At 37.4% G+C, this 19,347-nt stretch overlaps 4 protein-coding genes across 4 annotated transcripts in view; 2 read left to right on the top strand and 2 right to left on the bottom strand.

Annotated features, from left to right (window-relative positions):
- LOC106640896 (uncharacterized) overlaps positions 1-19,347 on the top strand; it is a 136,437-nt gene that overhangs the window by 82,462 nt on the left and 34,628 nt on the right. The window lies entirely within an intron of this gene.
- Positions 2,414-5,223, bottom strand: LOC149373866 (protein-lysine N-methyltransferase SMYD4-like). Its single transcript, XM_089595321.1, has 6 exons — positions 5,207-5,223; positions 3,864-4,570; positions 3,523-3,788; positions 3,250-3,444; positions 3,020-3,154; positions 2,414-2,892 (listed from the first exon to the last, which is right to left on the bottom strand). The coding sequence occupies exons 2-6, from the start codon at positions 4,537-4,539 to the stop codon at positions 2,611-2,613; spliced, it is 1,554 nt and encodes a 517-aa protein (XP_089451447.1). The 5' UTR covers positions 4,540-4,570; positions 5,207-5,223; the 3' UTR covers positions 2,414-2,610.
- LOC149373865 (uncharacterized) lies at positions 5,497-8,451 on the top strand. The gene is made up of 3 exons (XM_089595416.1): positions 5,497-5,776; positions 6,655-8,028; positions 8,192-8,451. Exons 1-3 carry the CDS (start codon positions 5,497-5,499, stop codon positions 8,449-8,451), a joined length of 1,914 nt encoding a protein of 637 aa, XP_089451542.1.
- LOC149373864 (protein-lysine N-methyltransferase SMYD4-like) lies at positions 16,413-19,070 on the bottom strand. The gene is made up of 6 exons (XM_089595345.1): positions 19,000-19,070; positions 17,753-18,685; positions 17,397-17,665; positions 17,067-17,264; positions 16,838-16,972; positions 16,413-16,727 (listed from the first exon to the last, which is right to left on the bottom strand). Exons 2-6 carry the CDS (start codon positions 18,636-18,638, stop codon positions 16,443-16,445), a joined length of 1,773 nt encoding a protein of 590 aa, XP_089451471.1. The 5' UTR covers positions 18,639-18,685; positions 19,000-19,070; the 3' UTR covers positions 16,413-16,442.

Raw genomic sequence — 19,347 nt, 5'->3', positions numbered from 1 at the left:
GCCCGGCGCTGAAATGTAAAACCTTTGTTTCAAATGCTAAATTGGGTTGAAATCCAATTCTGCCTGTACGATTCGTTTCCTCCTTACTTGAGGATTACGGAGGTGTATAAATTAATGTAATTACATATCACAAAGATTGTGGACAATGAATTTAATCATTGAGTGAGAATATCTAGTAACTTTCATCTGGTGACGTTTGGTCTAGTTCCTTTTTTGCGTGGTTCGGGCGCCGGAATCATTATTTTTAAATTGATAAAAAGATGCTTTTAAAATAGACACAATACAGTAAACGAAAAATAATAGATCGTTTCCTCCTTAAAATCGGATTCCAAATAATGTTGAATAATAAACGTAACTTGTATATTAATGTAACAACAGTGCAAGTGTGTGTGTTTATATATTATATAGGGATGCCTGCCAGAAGTGCCAGACCAAAGCGGTATACACTGCCGGCGTCCGGCAAATAAATGTTTACTTTACCCGATACCTAAAAATCCAAATGCATACAATGTAATTATTATCAACTATAATGAGAATAACATATTTTATTCGTGAAAGAGCATGAGATACATGAAAAAAATCGCGAAAAAATAAGTATTGCTAACTCGCAAGTTCATAAGCTGGTCAGACATGATATCGATTTTTAACGATTTCTCGTAAGTTGGTATAGTGTGTTTGAATTAAGAAAAAAATTTATTTTTTATTATTTGGTTCAAAGTGAAAAAAATCAACTTTCTTACGAACTTTTCATTACTGTCAACATTTTTTTTATCTAAAAAATTTGTTCAGTTTTGTACGTGATAATTTTTTTGGTCAGAAAAAACAAAATAACAGTAAAAGGCTTGTTAGTACCTTCTGATAGCTGCCCAACTTGGTATCAAATCAACAAAATTTTCAACGCAATTTAAAAAATTTTAAGATAAACGTCGTTTTATACGATGAGTAAAAAAATCACCCTAAGGATGTACATTTTAATTGATACTGAAAACACACTCTTATGGAATATTGAGTGCTGTAGAGCTGACTTAACTAAAAATAAAATACAACTGAATAATAAACAAAATTTAATTTTTTTTAGTGCAAGTTTTTAATCATAAGTAATATTTTTTATTATAAAATACATGGTTTTTACATAAAAATCTTATCATAAATACAACACAAGAAGAGTAAGGTCATAGCACATTTAATAACTTAATGTTGTTAACTATTGTGTGAAATTTTTGTTTGAATGTAATCTGATTCTTACAAAATGAAATTTTTTTTTTTTTTTGGTGGATAAATTAATTCACAAATATGACAAAGCAAACTCATAAAATATTTCAATACAGATAAAAAAATGTACACTATGGAGTATGTATGAATATTTCATACATATACGGAAATTAAGATACGGACATAAAAAACTATTATAAAGATAGTAGTAAACTAAACGGAGGTACATTCAACTTATACATTCGATTACAATATCACTTTGTAGCAAACATATGTGTAAAATATACATTATAAATCTAAGGCTTTTAGACGAAGTTACGTTTGGTAAATTCACTATCTAGTATGTTTTTTCAACTCATACACCCTATAGTTTTTGTCAAAATTAGATGAGTGGTTTTTCAAAAATAAATTACTTCGAAAAAATGTGTTTCTCATGTAATTCTCCATTACCAAAGTTTTGACTTATTTACAAGAATATTTCTTCAAAAAATCTAGTAACTTATTGACATTTGATAAAAACAATGGGAAACTAAATGTACTGAGACAGGCTCTTAAGTATTTTTGAATCTGATATCTTTTCAGTACATAAACAAACAAACAAACAAACAAAATTTAATTAGTCAAATTAAACATATAAGATTTTATAAAAAAAAATTCTATCCTTCTCAAATTTTAATCATTTACATGCAACCACTGTAAAGTTAAATACTTCATGTAATTAAGACAACATGATATTTAATTAAAAATTTTTTTCTTTAATATAATAGGTTTATAAGGTTTTGTATAGATAGTAAATCTCAAAATGTTAATTAATCAGAGTTAATTTTGATTGGAAGTAAAATAGCAGCACACGTGATAAAACCAAATATGTTTTCTCTGTCACCAAAGTCCACGATAATTTAAACGGTGTTACAATAACAACATTTTTCGCTCAGCGAACTCAGTCGTGTAACTTACTTTAATTTAATTAAGCATAATATGCACTAAACATTGCTAAGTTTCAAGCAACTTTAGAATTTCCACATCATGTAAATATTAAAAAAAAATGCTTCACGGGTCAATTTTCCCGAAAAATACCAAAGCGACAACATGAATTTGGCGTAAATGATATTACTTAAAAATTATTTAACAATAATTATGAAAGACATCACAAAAACATCATGACAAAGAATATTGTTTAGGTCAGTACTCAACACCGACAATTGGAGGATAATTCTTATTTTTTAATAGAGCATCATCTCTAATAGTTTTTATCTTCACGTTACATAACTGATTGTTTCGAAAAAATTCAACATTTATAACTGTTGGTAAAAAAGATAAAAACCAGCCTGGCTCTGTCTCGTCAATGACTATATCTTCTAATAATGTTATACACTGAAATGCATCGTTTGAAACAATTTAACAATCACCTGGTATTTCAAAAATCTTGGCACCAAAGAATTTTTTGAAATATTTATGCATGTAAGCCACAAAATCATCAGTGATCATGTATGCTTCATAGGAGGATAAAACGTCGCGATATATTTTAATTACTCTGGCTATTTTCATAAAGATTTCTCGATTAAAAGATACATTCTCAGATGATTTCGACAATACGGAGTAGGTCAACTCTATCTTTTCAGATGATTCAACTTTTATAATTTCTAATAACATTTTTAATTGTGAGCTCTTGTCAAGAACCTACAATGAAATGACTAAATTATTCACTTTTATCATTAAAAATCATAAGCACATGTAAATTACATGTCAAAATAACTTATTAAGAAGAGAAAAAAACTTTTTACAGAAGAACTTATTAATTACTTACTACAGGTGAAAGTGAATGAGATGGCCAATTATCTCTACATGCAGTACAATTACAGATGAAATTATACAATTTCTCGAGTGAAATTTGTCTATCCATAGTTTCTGTATGCATTGTAGGACCATAGCTAATCAATACCTAGAAATTGAAATTGAAAAATTCATGTTTAATTGAGGAAAAATCATTTTTTTTTAAGTACACCATTCAAATTTAGTTATTTTATCGCAATTTACCTGTTCTCCTTTTTTTATGGGTTGGACTGCATAAAACACCATTTGCTGATCTGAAGTGATTAATCTACTTGAGTTGTAATTGCAACTATGATTAATGAGACTGCAAAATGGTAATAGAATTCCTCCAATATCAAGCTCCCCGCAAGTGCTTTCGCATTCTTCATCGGTCTCACACAAGCAATTTGAACCTTGGAACTAAAGTATTTAGATATTTAACATCTTTATAATAATTTTCCTGCTAGTTACATTAAAATATAAATATATTAGATATACCTCAAAAGAGTTATTCATAACAATTAAAGTTAATTTGTAAATGAATTCCACAAATATATCATTCACCAATCTTGAGCAGTTAAATTTTTTGGGTTCAAATACGTTTGAATTATCAACAAGTAAGTTCGCGATCCTTTTTACCGCAGTCATAGTAATAGAATTCTTAAACGGACATACCAATGCTTCAGTAGGTAATAAATTATAAATACTTTTAAATTTGTTGCTCTCAAATAGTCCTTTATGGAAAAATCCTTGTAAAAATACACCTAAATAGGGGTAAAGAATGATTCAATCATTTTAGCATAAAAAAAACTAATGAAAAAAAAGACAGACTAAAAAACCTTTTTTATGCATATCGTCAATCACATGAACATCGTTAATGATACTGAGCAAACCTTCTCTTCTGACAGCAATAATAAATATTCTAATCGCTATTGCCAATGGATGCACAAGCTTTTCGCTTTCTAGTAGACAATACAAATTCGCTATGTAATGGATAATAATGCACTCAACATCGTGATACTGTAGCCAAGCCTCATCCCTGCACTTTTCAGTGCAGTAAATCGCCATTGCACAGGACTTGCATGGTACCCCATTGCACGCAAACATCAAACAATGGGAGCAAACCAAGTACATCTTATCCATGAAGGGAAACTGAGCAAAGTATTTCTCAATGACAACAACCTGTCCGGGTTCTATATCCTTGGTGGCTACCAAGTGCCTCCCATATTTTTCGTTGTAGGCCAGAGTAACGCAGTCATAGGCGCAGGGGATGGTCTTGGACCTCTCGCCAACTGCATAAGACTCGATAGTTCCAATTTCTTTGTCCTCGTTTTTGACCAAAGGTTGGCTCTTTTCATCCATCAACTTCATGCACTTCATCTTGCGAGTCATGAGCTTCAACTTTAGCTCTTCCGAGTTTGTGATCTGGTAGGCCCTTTCAATGTCAACGAGACACTCCTGGTACTTGTGCAAATGCAGCAGCAAAGCTGATCTGTTGGAGTAAGCCAAGGCCATTTCTTCGGAGCCATCCTCAGCAAAAGCCAAGCTTTTATTATAAAAAGAGAGAATATCGAGGTGAACTTTCTTGTTATGATTTTTACTTGTGTAAAGTTTATTGCCTCCCTGGCGAGCCACCAATGATGCTTCTGCAGACTTTTTTGGCACACGTTCGTCATCACAATAAAAATCTTCGCTACTTAAACGATCCATGATGAGGTTGAACGTTGAACAGACAACAATGATTATTTTTATATTCACTATAATTTTTTGCTTATTTCATTGTGAACGTTCATATTGAAAAGGGGGTTATTGTTCTACTAGATTCGTTCACCTTACAATCCAGGGACGGTCAGGGACAGTGTGGGCGAGTCGGAGACGAAAGTGAACAAGTGCTCTTCTCCGATCGTCTCATCGTCCCCGATCGTCCCTGACCGTACACGATGCGCAGTTGTACATGTTAGGTTAGGTTAATGCAAAAAGTAAACAAACTTTTTTGTATTTGCACTTATTTATTTACAAACTATTGTTTACATACAGCATTAACCTAACCTAACGTGTACAACTGCGCATTAGTGCGCATCGCGTACGGTCAGGGACGATCGCGGACGATCGGAGAAGAGATGAGTTCGGCTCGAGCAACCGTACCGACAGGACCTTCTCTATAGCGACCTGGGATGCTCACCTGCTGTAATACGTTAAGTATAGTGCTTATAGTGATGCTTATAACATTGCAAAATTTCGCTTGCACCACCTTTGACTTTTTTAGTCACTTTGCCTCCTGGTGATCCCTCCTTCCTTCCTCACCTTTCACCTCCACCAAACACTCCATCCCCGCGCCCTTTTCACCCCACAACCATAACCTTAAACCAATCCCCACCACCGCCTCCCCTCACAGCTCCTGCTGCAACAGGCGCCAATCAAGGCGCCTTGGCAGCGGCTGCTGCTACCTCATCCTGCATCACTCTTATCGACATGGTTAAACCTAAATCTAAAAAACGAAAAAACAAACGCACCAAACTATCATCTGCTCCTCACAAGAAAAAAATGCAAGACTCTCCCGACATCCGCCATCTAGAACACCCAACCGAAACTAATAACGAATTCTCCATGGATGCTGAATCGGCATCCATCGAAGAATACGACTCGGACTCCTCATCCGCCTCTTCCCTTAAATCCACCACCCACAAGACCCAGGATTCCCCCACAACCAAAGACAAATTGCTTCTCGACTCACTTTTTAAAGAATCCTTTGGTACCTCCCCATGCTTACAAAACTCACCTCACCTGTCAGCAAACCTCCCTACTTCCTCCTCAACCCCAACCAACATATCTAGCACACCGACCTCTCATAAAACTACCAACTCACACACAGCTCTGCGAACTCCGCGAGCAACTTGCTAATTTCGACTTAAAAAAAATACCCAAAACTGTGGAATCGTTAGCAACGTTTGCAACCGCTTTGTAAAAAACTGTCGGATCAAGCAGTTTTGCAAAAAAAAATAAATTTGATACCGTCGTGCGAGAGACATAAAAAGTATCTCATCCACCCTTTGTAGTGTGTCTATACTATCAAAATTGATATCGATCGTTTGCAATTTAATTGTCGTTTATGTTGAACAGTTGCAAATTGTCATATTTTTATGTATAGCAGGTAAAATAATTATTTTTGTCGAATGTGGAATGTGCGATTTTTTCTCAATACAATAATACATAATACGTATTGCTGCGCATGCGCCGTGTATACAGTTCCACTAGCGATGGGATATAGTCTATATCCCATCGCTAGTGGAACTGTATACACGGCGCATGCGCAGCAATACGTATTATGTATTATTGTATTGAGAAAAAATCGCACATTCCACATTCGACAAAAATAATTATTTTACCTGCTATACATAAAAATATGACAATTTGCAACTGTTCAACATAAACGACAATTAAATTGCAAACGATCGATATCAATTTTGATAGTATAGACACACTACAAAGGGTGGATGAGATACTTTTTATGTCTCTCGCACGACGGTATCAAATTTATTTTTTTTTGCAAAACTGCTTAATCCGACAGTTTTTTACAAAGCGGTTGCAAACGTTGCTAACGATTCCACAGTTTTGGGTATTTTTTTTAAGTCGAAATTAGCAAGTTGCTCGCGGAGTTCGCAGAGCTCTCACACACAACCAAAGCATCCGACTTAACCCCCCCACTCATTGATCCTAAAGTACTCTCGCACTCTCTTCAAAACGACACACACAATAAAGTTCCTGCTAACGCACTCAACACACCTCAAACTGCCTCAAACATCCCAGGTACCCTTTCAAACACAAACAACCTCATGGCAACCACGATCAGCCCTAGCTCCCTTTCTTTAAACCTGCAATACAGCAGCTCTCACCAGGGACCTTTTTTTGTCTTCCTCGAACCAATCCACCCAGAAAAAACATCTGGAAGATTACATCCTACCACCATTGGAAGGCTCATAGCCGCCACTTACAAAGGCAAAATCCACTCCATATCTTCCTCAGGCCCACTCAAAGTTTCTATCTCCATGATAGACGGCCTTTCCGCTAACCAACTCCTCTCCAACCCTCTCCTTTCAAAAGAAAACCTCAAGGCCTCCATCCCTCACCACTGTATATACAAACAGGGTGTTATAAGAGACGTTCCCCTTGATCTAACGGAGGACATGATCCTCACCGGTTTGAACGCCCCCCTAGCATCAACTTCTCCTGTACACTCTGTGAAAAGACTAAACCGCAAAATTCACGACAAAAATACCAACTCATCCTCTCTCACCCCAACCTCGTCAGTAATGGTCACATTTATCGGCCAGACACTCCCCTCACACGTATTCCTTTACTGCGTTCGCTATCCCATCAGCCCATTCACTCAACCCATTAAATCCTGTTTTAAGTGCTTCAGATATGGGCACGTCAAAAACCTCTGCCGCTCAAAGCACTCCCTCTGCTTGACCTGCGGTCTAAACACCCACCCAGAAGGCACCAATTGCCCCAGTGCTAACTCCCCTACTTGCATTAACTGCAAAGGTTCCCACACCCCCCTAGATAAAGCCTGCCCTGAGTACATTTTCCAACAAAAAATACACCTTCATGCTGCCACCCACAACGTCTCACTCATTGACGCAAGCTCATACCTAAGAAAATTCTTTCCCCCTAACCACCAAAGTCGCCACTCAAATGTCAAGTCTCATCACCTGACCAACCAACTCCCCCCCAATTTCAACCAACATCTCTTCCCCTCTCCCTCTCCCTCACCCAATCCTTCAACTACCTCCTCTCATACACCTCACTTCTCCTTTCCTTCCCTGACCCCTACCCTTACCTCAAACCCTCTAAATAACTCACATCTCCACTCCTATGCTTCAATCACAAAATCCCCTCACACCTCAACTGATACAACGCCTCTCACGTCTCATCTCACCTCCCCCTCAATGTCTCCTGTACCCTCCAAATCTGAAACCACCCCTCTATTCAAGAAACAACATGGTTCCCCCCCCCAACCCCGGCATAGCCACCCTCTGGAATCATACACCCGCCACCCACACCGCCAATCTGAAACATCCATCTCTTCTCCACCCATCAACCCAACTATCTCCAAAGCGCCTCTCCCCCTCACCATCCATACCCCATCCCGTCAACCTCAATACAGAATCAATAGCATCATCATCCTCCTCAAACCCCCAGAAACTACCTCCACCAGCCGTCCAGCACAACTCTCATTTACCGCACAACGAACTAACTCTGAACAACCTATCGCAAGTCGTAGCTTCACTCAGAAAACTCATATCAACTCTTCTCGACCCTCTACTTGCTATACTTGGTCAATCTCACACCCTCATTCCTATTAAATCATCTCTCGACCAACTAAACTACACCCTAACCCTCCATGGCTGCACACCCAAACATTAACAATAGCCTTCGTATCCTCCAGTAGAACTGTGGATCCTTTTACCAAAGACGCAATCACATACAACTCCTCTCCCACGACTACGACGTTATCATCTTACTTGAAACCAGACTCGCCCCCCACCACAACCCATCCCTTAAGAACTTCACCATCATCAGAAAAGACAGACAAGACGCAGAAGGTGGTGGTGTTGCAATCTGTATTCGCAACAACATCCCCTTCAGAATTATCAACTCATTCCACAAACACAGAATCCTCGAATCCCTCGCTATCTCAATCGACTCACCAAACCACCCTATACATGTAGTCGCAGTTTACAGACCTCCATCAAGATCCCAAAGGCCATTCCACAACCACTACTGGACTGCCCTACTAAATTCCATCCCGAATCTCACACATACCATCATAGGCGGTGACTTTAACTGCCACAACCCAGCCTGGGGCAGCTCACAATCATGTCCCATCGGGGACTGCACTCTTTCTACTTTTAGCAACAACAACCTAGTATTCCTCAATGACGGGTCCCCAACCTATAGAAGTCGCTCAAACCCCCTCTACACATCATGTATAGATCTTACTTTTGTATCCCCCCCGCTTCTCACCATTAGCAACTGGCGCGTAGCAAGTGACAACTACATGAGCGATCACTATCCTATCTCTACCACCCTCGGCATCTCATTCACTTCCTCCCCCCAAAACTCCCACAGATTTAACTTTAGAAAAACCAGCGCCGAAGATTGGTCCCTGTTCAAATCCACCCTTGCATCATTCAGTTTCACGGAAGCCCCATCTCAATCCACCAATGCCAAATATAACTTCCTCACCTCCAAAATCCTCGAAGCAGCCTCTCTCATAGCCACCAACCCATCACCTTCTTCTAACCGTCTCCATCGAAACAAACCTAGTCACCCCCCCTGGTGGAACTCTGACTGTGCCAAAGCTGACAAAGCTCGCAAAGTCGCACTTAGAAATTTCAGACGTAACCCCAACCTCTATGACTCCCTTGTTGAAGCAGAAAACTTCGCCAAAAAAACGTTCAAAAAACAAAAGTCGGAATCCTTCAAGGAATTCTGCGAAAATCTCTCCCCATCCTCTCCCCCCTCCCTAATTTGGAACACCGTCAAAAAATTTCGCCACAAAGCTCTCGCAGCCTCATCCTCTCCTAGCAACCTAAAGAACGTGGACTCCATGAGAAATTTTATTGATACACTATGCCCCAGCTCATGCCTCTTTCCTAACTTCCCCACATCATTCTCAGCCACACAGGATACTATAAACTTCTTTTCCAAACCCTTCACCGAATCCGAATTGAACTTTGCCATCAAAAAAACCCGCACCAAAATAAACTCAGCCCCAGGCCTCGACCGCATAGATAATATTATTATAAATAAATTACCTCATAACATCCGAACATCCCTCCTCGAAATTTTTAACGAAATCTTTTCACAGGGCACTTTCCCAGACTCCTGGAAAGAATACCTCACTTTCTTCATCCCAAAAGGTCTCTCCGACAAGTACAGACCCATCTCCCTAGCACAGTCCCCTCTGAAACTCCTGGAAAGACTCATCCACAACAGGCTGTCCTGGTGGATAGAACACCACCACCTCTTACCATCTCACCAATTCGGATTCCGCAAAGGCAAATCTTGCCTAGACAACCTTTCCATTCTCACTTCGTCCATCTACTCAAGCTTCGCCCAGAAAGGCTACACTGCAGCCCTCTTCCTCGATGTAAAAAGTGCCTTTGACTGCATTGACCCCATTTCCCTAATCCAAAATCTAAAGAACCTTGGGCTTCCTGAAAATATTTGCCGTTTATTCTATAATCTTACCTCCTCAAGAAAAATCTCCTTCAAAGTGAACGGTGAGCTTCTAGGCCCCTACTCTTCCTACCAAGGTCTTCCCCAGGGCTGCATCCCCAGCCCCGCACTCTATAACCTCGGCACAAAAGACATTGCTAAATACCTAGACCCCACGTGCAAATGCATCAGCTTTGCAGACGACATAGTCATCTTCGCCTCCTCAGACGACCCAGAACTTAGCTTAGCTATTATAGAATCCAACACCCCCAAGACTATCTCATACCTCAACAAACAAGGCCTCTCCATCGCCCTCCCTAAATCTAAATTAGTCATCTTCACTGAAAACGTAATAGACACATCCCAGTACTCCTTAAACCTCGAAGGCGCCCTTATCCCAGTCTCAAACTCAGCTAAATTTCTTGGCATACATTTGGACAGCACGTTATCATGGTCCGAACAATTGAACCACCTATCTCTCAAGAGTGCCACCACCGTTAATCTCATCCGCTCCCTCCGCACAACTTGGTGGGGCGCCCATCCATCAACCCTCCTCAATATACACAACGCCCTACTACAAGGCTCCATTGATTATGCCCTGCCCTGCATCCTTCCCCGCAACAGCACCTTCATGCACAAACTCGGTGTCATTCAAAGACAGTCTATTAGAGCAGCCCTCGGTCTCCGCAACTCAACTCCCAACAGAGTAGTATATGCCGAATCGAAAATCCTACCCCTACCACTCAGGCAAGAAAAATTAGCAATGAGCTACATCTCCAAAAGCCTCTCCTCCACCAATCATCCCGCCATCCAGTCGATCCAACATCTTTCCCAAAACACTTCAACTCCTGAAGGTTCCAGATTCCTCTCTCACCCCCTTGTCATAGCACTCTTTAAACTTTCACCCCATCAAAATAACATTTTCTCCAGCTCAGTACCTCCCTGTTTTTTCTTTTCCATGGACAGCCAACAACTCAACCCAAACATCATACTTTCAACAGGAGCCACTCTCACCACTGCCCAAGATCCAAAAACTGAGTTCTTAGACCTTTTCAGTTCTCAGCTATCCACTCACACACCTTTCTTTACAGACGGCTCCAAAAAAGACCAATACACTTATACTGGTCTTGCTTTCTACTGCCCCCCTCCCAATGGCCACTCCTTTAAAGGTCGCATCTCCCCCCATGCATCCATCTTCACCGCAGAAGCCCTAGCTATCTACCTCACCCTAGAATATATAATAGAAAACGACATAAGCCACTCAATTATCTTCTCAGACTCACGTAGCTCTTTAGAATCCATAGCTGATACCTCTCCCCTCAATGTAACACATCATGTAACGATCCACAGAATCAAGAAAGCTCTCCTAGAGCTTAGCTTGGCCAATAAATCTGTAATCCTCGCCTGGATCCCTAGTCATAAGGGAATCCCAGGGAACGAAATAGTAGACCAACTCGCAAAGGACGCAATATCCAGCGGTACACATATCAATTACCCCCTTCCCTACTCTGACATCCAAGCCCTTTTCAACTCTGAAATATCCCTCAAATTCGCACAACTAATAGAAGAAGACACTTCCGGCAAAGGCCTTTTCTACATCAATACATGCTTCAAAACCTCCTCTAAACCCTGGTTCCATTCCCTCCCACTCACAAGAGACCAAGTCACTTCCTTTAGCAGAATGCGCTCCAATCATTACAATCTCGCATTCAGCCTTCATCGCAAAAACCTAATCGCCAACCCCTTATGTCAATGCGGAAATGACGTAGAAGACCTCAACCATGTCTTCTGGTCATGCGAACGTTTCAACGTGCAGCGAAACACCCTTCTGAAATCCCTCTCCAAATTCAAACTCTTCCCCCCATTCACGATCAACTCTTTTCTCTCCTCCCCCTCAGTCAAACTCATAAAAGTTCTACATAACTTTTTACGTGACTACGAAATTTTTCTCTAATTCCCTACAATCATTCTCACCTACTAGAAACCATCACCATCCTATCGTATTACTCTTAACTGCCCTGTAATTCTTCACGTTTACACTTCTACCCCCCCCCCCAATGTATTTACTCATTTGAGATGCCCGGAGCACTCCGGGCGGCCCGGGTACCGCTGGGGCGCGTATCTGCACTTGCGGCCAAAGCTGTAGGTGCGGTCGTGCGCCCCGGCGGCCCGGGGTTGCTCGGGATGCTCTGGACTCCCTAATCGAACAAACCTAATACTTCAAAATTTCTTTCACCATGCCGCACTTCACCGAGCAAGCAGACGATAATAAGTTGTGTTAATGGCCGTTCGGATTACGCTACTAACACAAAAGTAGCCTCACTGGAGCCACAAACCCCCCCAAGAAGAAGAAGAAGAAGAAGATCGGAGAAGAGCACTTGTTGTCTTGTTCACTTTCGTTTCCGACTCGCCCACACTGGGGCCGTACCATATAACTATTTTTCTGTACATCGGCATAACATAGGCCGATGTACAGAAATAGTATATTACGTACCTAGGCCAGAAAGTGGGGCTATTACTGACCGCGCTATATTATCGGCCGAGCCGAAGGCGAGGCCGGTAATGCGCGGTCAGATGTAGCCCCACTTTTTGGCCGTGGTACGTATACTTTTTTTCCTTACACCTCCGCCGAAAGTTCGTCACCATGGTTTTAGTTTTGTTAAAAATGATGGTTCAAAGATCCAGTCAAAGATTTAGTGCATTATGCATTATTGTTGATCGATCGGTCGCTCGAACAATACCACTTAAATGCACGTAGATGAGTGTACATGTGTATAGGTATATCTATATATATACGCTCGCCGAGACTGTAGTATATTATATAGAATCAGATTGGGCCGAGGATTTGTGCAGGTTGGTCGTGCTGGCAAAACGAGAGGAAGAGAAATCCGTTTAAATTCGAATCATAAATCCTATAAAGATCATTTTAAAAATCCTAATGTTTATATCCGTAAGTGCAAAATAAATCAGGTTATTATCAATAACTATTATAATTGTGATAAGCATAATTCGATTAAATAAAAGATTTCATAGTTTATTTTTGTAATATGACATGTATATACTACATTTATATACTAAATAAATTATTAAAGTGAAAGTAACTGATCAAAAAACATTAATTTGGTAGTTTTAATTTTGTGTTGTGTACTCTGTTCATATGAAATTAATAAATTTATATATACATGTAAATTGTGCAAAAAAAAAAAAATATATATGTATATCCAATAATTTATGTAAATAAATATCCAATAATTTTCTGTGTTGTATAAACTATAAAGGTTATAACTGCGTTAGCCGTATATATATGTGTAGTGTATAACTACTGCTGCTTCTCGGTGCTGAATATATAACTATATATATCTGCGCACTTCGTTCTGCGCACATATGGCAGGACTGATATGAGGCTTTTTCTAGCTCAAAATCGGGTCAGATGGAACGAACTTTCGGCGGAGGTGTAAGGAAAAATAGTTATATGGTACGGCCCCTGTCCCCGACCGTCCCTGGATTGTAAGGTGAACGAATCTAATGATTCCTTTGACGATAATCAGATTGTCATTTATATCAATAATCACAGAATCATCCTTAAACGTACATCAAAAGAAACATAAATGTTTATGTTTCATACAAAGAGTTAAGAAAGAGTTAAGAAATGGTAAAAAGTAAAAAAAGGCACTATTAATTAATCACTTTATTTTTATCTACATTTGTGATATTGTTTACTTTATTTTCACGATAAGATCGCATGTAAGATTTGCGATGCAAATTACGCTTTGTTATTTTTTTTTCTTATCAGAGTGAGAGAGAAGTAAAGTACGCGAACCTCTCTCTCACTCTCATGGGCTCAAATGGTTACGCGGCACGCTCTCCATGTATACCCGCGACCTTACTCTCTTAATTTTATCAATGATAACAAATAAATGTATATGTACTGCGGTCCGATGGTTTGAAAAAAGCCATGTAATGTAAAATATCGGTATACCTACATCCCCATTGCTGGATACGACTCGTGTTATGTGACTTGAGAAAGCATAAAAATAACTTTTTTTTTGTGTCTACACATCAAGTGGTCAAAAGTTTTATTTTTCTGAGATCTATACATTTTTCTTACTGTGTACGGACCTAAATAAATAAAAAAAATTACATGTAAAAACCTGATTTTAATTAATTTAGAGCTATGCAAAACTTGAGGCTGGTAGTATTTTTGTCTCTGGAACCATATTTGAGTTGAAAATAATCGATTTAGTTGTCTTCGTTTAAGTGGTGTTTACACACTTTTTGTTCTTTGGTGAAAACATGGGGCACTGTTGTGAATAAAGCAGTCGTGCCCCAAAAAAAGTCCCAGATTTGAGACTACGAATAATTATATGTTTTTTATTTTGCGTAATTTTCGTCAGTAAATGACGTTTTGGAAAGTAAAAAAAAAAAAAAAAGTAATCAGAACTGTTATGAGTTACAATAGCTTTTATAATATCTACTATTTAACAATAACTATAAGAAAGACAAATATAAATGTAATCTTAAATCTGTATCTTATTGTTTGTCATCATTACTTTTCCTTAAATTTCTTTTTTTATAAACAAATTTCAAAAAAATGAAAATTCTTTCTTAGAAACTAGCTGAAGAAAAAAAAAGTAAGTAAATGGCTAAAATAAATTTGTTAATAATTTAAGCCTAACGCGTTGTTATCAAATAATCATTCAAGGAAGTAATTCTTTTTAACGTAAAAACATAGCATATCACAATTTCTGTTTGCTTCATTGACTATTTTTTAAAATACGCAATCGTTTATATTCTTAATACACTTAATCGAGGTATAATTTTCATTTGATTTTTTGCATCTTTCTAAGGCCAGGTGATATTTTTTTATTCATCTCGAGAGAATTCAAAATTTACACCTTCCCAATAGTTTTTCAAAGTATTTTGGTCTAATTCTTCATTCTATTCACATAATCAAACTAATTGTGTGGTACTACGTTAAATACATCATTGTATGTTTGAATATAACTTTTTTAAATAAAGACTTTTTTTTCAAACGTACAAACAAGTGATATATATATATTATGCACAGTTATTGAGTCGCTCAATTAGTTATTTACATTCTTCTTCGTAAAGTTCGCCAACGAGTTCAAGAGTAATTGATACATCACCACTTTCGTTGATAATAAAAGTAACTTGATCCCAAAGTAGCAAGAGTATACCTCTACATCTTACAGACGTGTCAGCATCTTGGGAACAAAAAATCGAATAAACATGTGGTCTTGATACTTGTATATTCTCTGACACGAAAACCAAGTGTGTATAAAGGCTATTTACACTACTGTAAGGGATAATTTGTAAACAAGTACAGCAATAATTTTGACATAACAATTTTTGTAAAATATAAAATGAAACTAAGTATGCAGATAATTATGTACAAAAAAATTCTCTTCAAGCGTCAACTTTAAAACGAAAAAATTATATATTAAAGAAATTTAGAAACAAATATATCATCAAAAAAAGATGAAACAGAATCCCTCATTGAATAAAAACAAAGGAGTATTTTCAGTTTTAAATAAATTTCCTTAATTTTAACATACATACATAGTATTCAAATAAACAGTATAATACATTAAATCAGACGTCAAAGAAAATATAATCGTAGTTAATTTGGCATTATTATATAAGAAAAATAGCAGCATATAAAATTAAAGCAAAAATGACGCTTTGTTCTACGGATATCAAAGTGCGCAGTAATACTTGGATTTTTTTGTCATGAAATTCACAAACATTTTTGTTTAACAAGTGCTGTACAATCCACTTAAGTTTACTTAAGTATAAAGCAAGTACACAAATTATGACTGAGTTTGAAAAAACTTGATCATAATTTCTGCAGTACTTGGTGAATAAAAAAAAAATTAAGAAATCAATCTTCCTACAAAAACAATTAACAGATAACATTTGTCTTAGTGATACGTTACACATAGATATCGCGTTCAGTAAATCATGTCTTATTGTTATGAGTGAGACATTACTTAACCATCATCACAAATAATGTTTTATTACTACTTAAATATAAATTCTCATTTTTGATAAATAATAAAAAATTGTCTTCAATAAAGTCTCAACATTTGGTTACATAAGTGGTTGATTAGACGAAACTTAATATTTATAACTAAGGCCTAGGTTTTATTGATTTCACGCGCCAATGAAAGAATTTAACAATCACCTGGTATTTCAAAAATCTTGGCACCAAAGAATTTTTTAAAATACATACTTATGTAAACCATGTAATTACCAGTAAACATGTATGCCTTATAGTAGGATAAAATGTCGTGATGAATTTTCAGTACTCTAACTAGTTTCTTCCTAAATGACCTATCATAAGACCAATTTTCAAAGGCTTTTAAAAGTACAGAGTGCAACAACTCGATCTTTTCAGATTTTTCAATTTTATCGATTTGTAAAAACATTTTATCTGCCGTGTCGCTCTTCTCTAACATCTACAATCAAAATGGTAAATGTTTTTTTCCATCCTCAGATACTTATTATAAGCAGGTGTTAATTACATGTCAAAATAATTTTTTGAAGAAAAAAAATTTTAATGACTCACCACAACTGAAGATGCATAAGATGGCCAGTTATCTCTACATGCAGTACAGTTACAGGTGAAATGATGCATTATTTTTATCGAGTTTTGTCTATCAATCGTTTCCATGTACATTGAAGCACTATAAGTAATGGATAGCTGGAATTTCAAAATTGGAAAATTGATATGTGAAAAGCATGGAAATTTTATTTATAAATCAGTGCCTAAATTTGAAAATTTTGTCACAAACTACCTGTTCGCCTTTTTTTATGGGTTGGACTGCATAAAAAACCATTCGCTGATCTGAAGTGATTAATCTATTCAAGTTAAAATTGCAACTATGATTAAAGAGACTGCAAAATGGTAATATAGTTTCTCCAATTTCCATTTCTCCACAAGTGCTTTTTTTACATTCATCAGGAGATTTACAATTACAATTTGAACCTTCAAACTAAGAGTTCCACTTAAATTATTGTCAGTTAATGTTTGGAATCTTTTGTGATACATTAAGATTTAAACATCCAATCATTGTTTCAATTACTACAAAACAGTACTACCCTAGATGTAAATAAAAACAACTTACGTTGAAAGTGTTACTCAGCAAGATAAGATGTAATTTTCGAATGATTTCCATGACTTGATAACTATCAACTGATCCTTGACTGTTATTTTTGATTGGGTCAAATATATTTGATTTGTCTACTAGTAAGTTCACGATCTTCTCTATAGCAGCCATGGCGACCTTTTGCTCAGTTTCTTTGATTGGTCTCATTCCAGGGGACAAGTTGTAAATGCTTTTAAATTTATTGTTCTGAAATACTCCATTTTCGAAGAATCCTTCTAAAAATTCACCTAAAAGAGAAACAAGATTGATTGAATAATCTTAAAATAAAGATCAGGAGAACGAAAAATTGTAAAAAGTTAAGTTTAATAACGTACCTTTAGTATGCAAATCGTTTATACTGTGTATATCTTTAATAATATTTAGCAAACCTTCGACTTTAACTGATATGATAAATATTCTAAACGCTATTTGCAATAGTTTCAAAATATGTTGAATGAGCAGTTGCTGACAAAAGTGCGTTAAGTAAGGGAGAACAATACATTCAACATCATGATACTGCAGCCAAGCTTCATCTCTACACTTCTCCGTACAGTAAAATGCTACTGCACAAGACTTGCATGGTACCCCATTGCATGCAAACATCAAACAATGTGAGCAAACCAAGTACATCTTATCCACAGAGGGAAACTGAACATTACTTTTCTCAATGACAACAACCTGTCCGGGTTCTATATCCTTGGTGGCTACCAAGTGCCTCCCATATTTTTCGTTGTAGGCCAGAGTGACGCAGTCATAGGCGCAGGGGATGGTCTTGGACCTCTTACCAACTGCATAAGACTCGATAGTTCCAATTTCCTTGTCCTCGTCTTTGACCAAAGGTTGGCTCTTTTCATTCATCAACTTCATGCACTTCATCTTGCGAGTCAGAAGTTTTACCCTCAGCTCTTCCGACTTTGTGATTTGGTGGGCCCTTTCAATGTCAACGAGACACTCCTGGTACTTGCACAAATGCAGCAGCAAAGCTGATCTGTTGGAGTAAGCCAAGGCCATTTCTTCGGAGCCATCCTCAGTCAAAGCCAAGCTTTTATTATAAAAAGAGAGAATATTGAGGTGAACTTTCTTGCTATGATTTTTACTGATGTAAAGTTTATTGCCTTCCTGGCGAGCCACCGATGACGCTTCGGTGGACTTTCTTGGCACACGTTCGTCATCGTAGCGAAAAGCTTCATTTATTAACTGGATGAGGTTCAGTGATTGCATTATTGACCAACTGATGTGGCGATTACTGTGGACACATCAATATGTACCTAGTCAAATGTTAAATTTATTCAAAATTCCAAACAAGTCGGAGGTGTGTACACATACAGGTAGTAAATATATTTTCATAGCACATGCACAAAATAATGAGGTGTAGTGGTAGTCGGTAGTGTACGTACTCACACTGTCAACACTAACTCATCCATGAAAATGTAACAATGAAAGAAAGAAAGAAAGAAAACTTGTCTTGGTTTTGGGAGTCTAATATTTTTTTTGCGATGAGTGGATGAAGGGGGATCAAAAAATATTAATATTTGACCCTAATGTTAGAGTTTTTAAGTTAAAATTTTTTTTGCACATGTACCTTTTAATCTAGGCTCAATTTACTCAAAACTTGTGAATTATTAATATTTCTGAAAAAATTTGTATCACATAAGTACTTACTTAAGTACTCTCTTTCCAGTGTGCCAGTGTCTCTTGTTTATGTATCTTGTATCTCTCTAGCGCTCTCTCTGAGTCTGAGTCTCTCCCGTGGTACGGCATAGCTATATTATACATCATCAGGCATAGGTACACATTGTAGACAGCCCTCAATTGTGTTATGCAAATGTCAGTGAGAGAAAATGATTTTTAATAACAAAAAAAAGGATTTCAAAATGTTTTTACTGTTGCTACACAAGTTTTACTTTTTTTCGTATGAAAACTCATTTTC

This window comes from Copidosoma floridanum, unplaced genomic scaffold (genome assembly GCF_036245765.1).
Source record: "Copidosoma floridanum isolate Cflo_tuat_1 unplaced genomic scaffold, Cflo_Japanese_pri ptg000025l, whole genome shotgun sequence".
Taxonomy (NCBI): domain Eukaryota; kingdom Metazoa; phylum Arthropoda; class Insecta; order Hymenoptera; family Encyrtidae; genus Copidosoma; species Copidosoma floridanum.
This window is presented reverse-complemented; position numbering and strand designations above follow the sequence as displayed.

Excerpts from the sequence above, each read along its gene's own strand:
- LOC149373866 (XM_089595321.1), bottom strand. The coding sequence starts at position 4,539 with ATGGCCTTGGCTTACTCCAACAGATCAGCTTTGCTGCTGCATTTGCAC. Across the intron at positions 3,445-3,522 it reads TTATGAATAACTCTTTTGAG|TTCCAAGGTTCAAATTGCTT; the intron begins GTATATCTAATA and ends TAAATACTTTAG. Across the intron at positions 3,155-3,249 it reads CCATAAAAAAAGGAGAACAG|GTATTGATTAGCTATGGTCC; the intron begins GTAAATTGCGAT and ends TTCAATTTCTAG.
- LOC149373864 (XM_089595345.1), bottom strand. The coding sequence starts at position 18,638 with ATGCAATCACTGAACCTCATCCAGTTAATAAATGAAGCTTTTCGCTAC. Across the intron at positions 17,666-17,752 it reads AAACGATTTGCATACTAAAG|GTGAATTTTTAGAAGGATTC; the intron begins GTACGTTATTAA and ends TTTCTCTTTTAG. Across the intron at positions 16,728-16,837 it reads CTTATGCATCTTCAGTTGTG|ATGTTAGAGAAGAGCGACAC; the intron begins GTGAGTCATTAA and ends TTTTGATTGTAG.
- LOC149373865 (XM_089595416.1), top strand. The coding sequence starts at position 5,497 with ATGGTTAAACCTAAATCTAAAAAACGAAAAAACAAACGCACCAAACTA. Across the intron at positions 5,777-6,654 it reads ACTTTTTAAAGAATCCTTTG|TCGAAATTAGCAAGTTGCTC; the intron begins GTACCTCCCCAT and ends ATTTTTTTTAAG. Across the intron at positions 8,029-8,191 it reads TCTATTCAAGAAACAACATG|AATCAATAGCATCATCATCC; the intron begins GTTCCCCCCCCC and ends ACCTCAATACAG.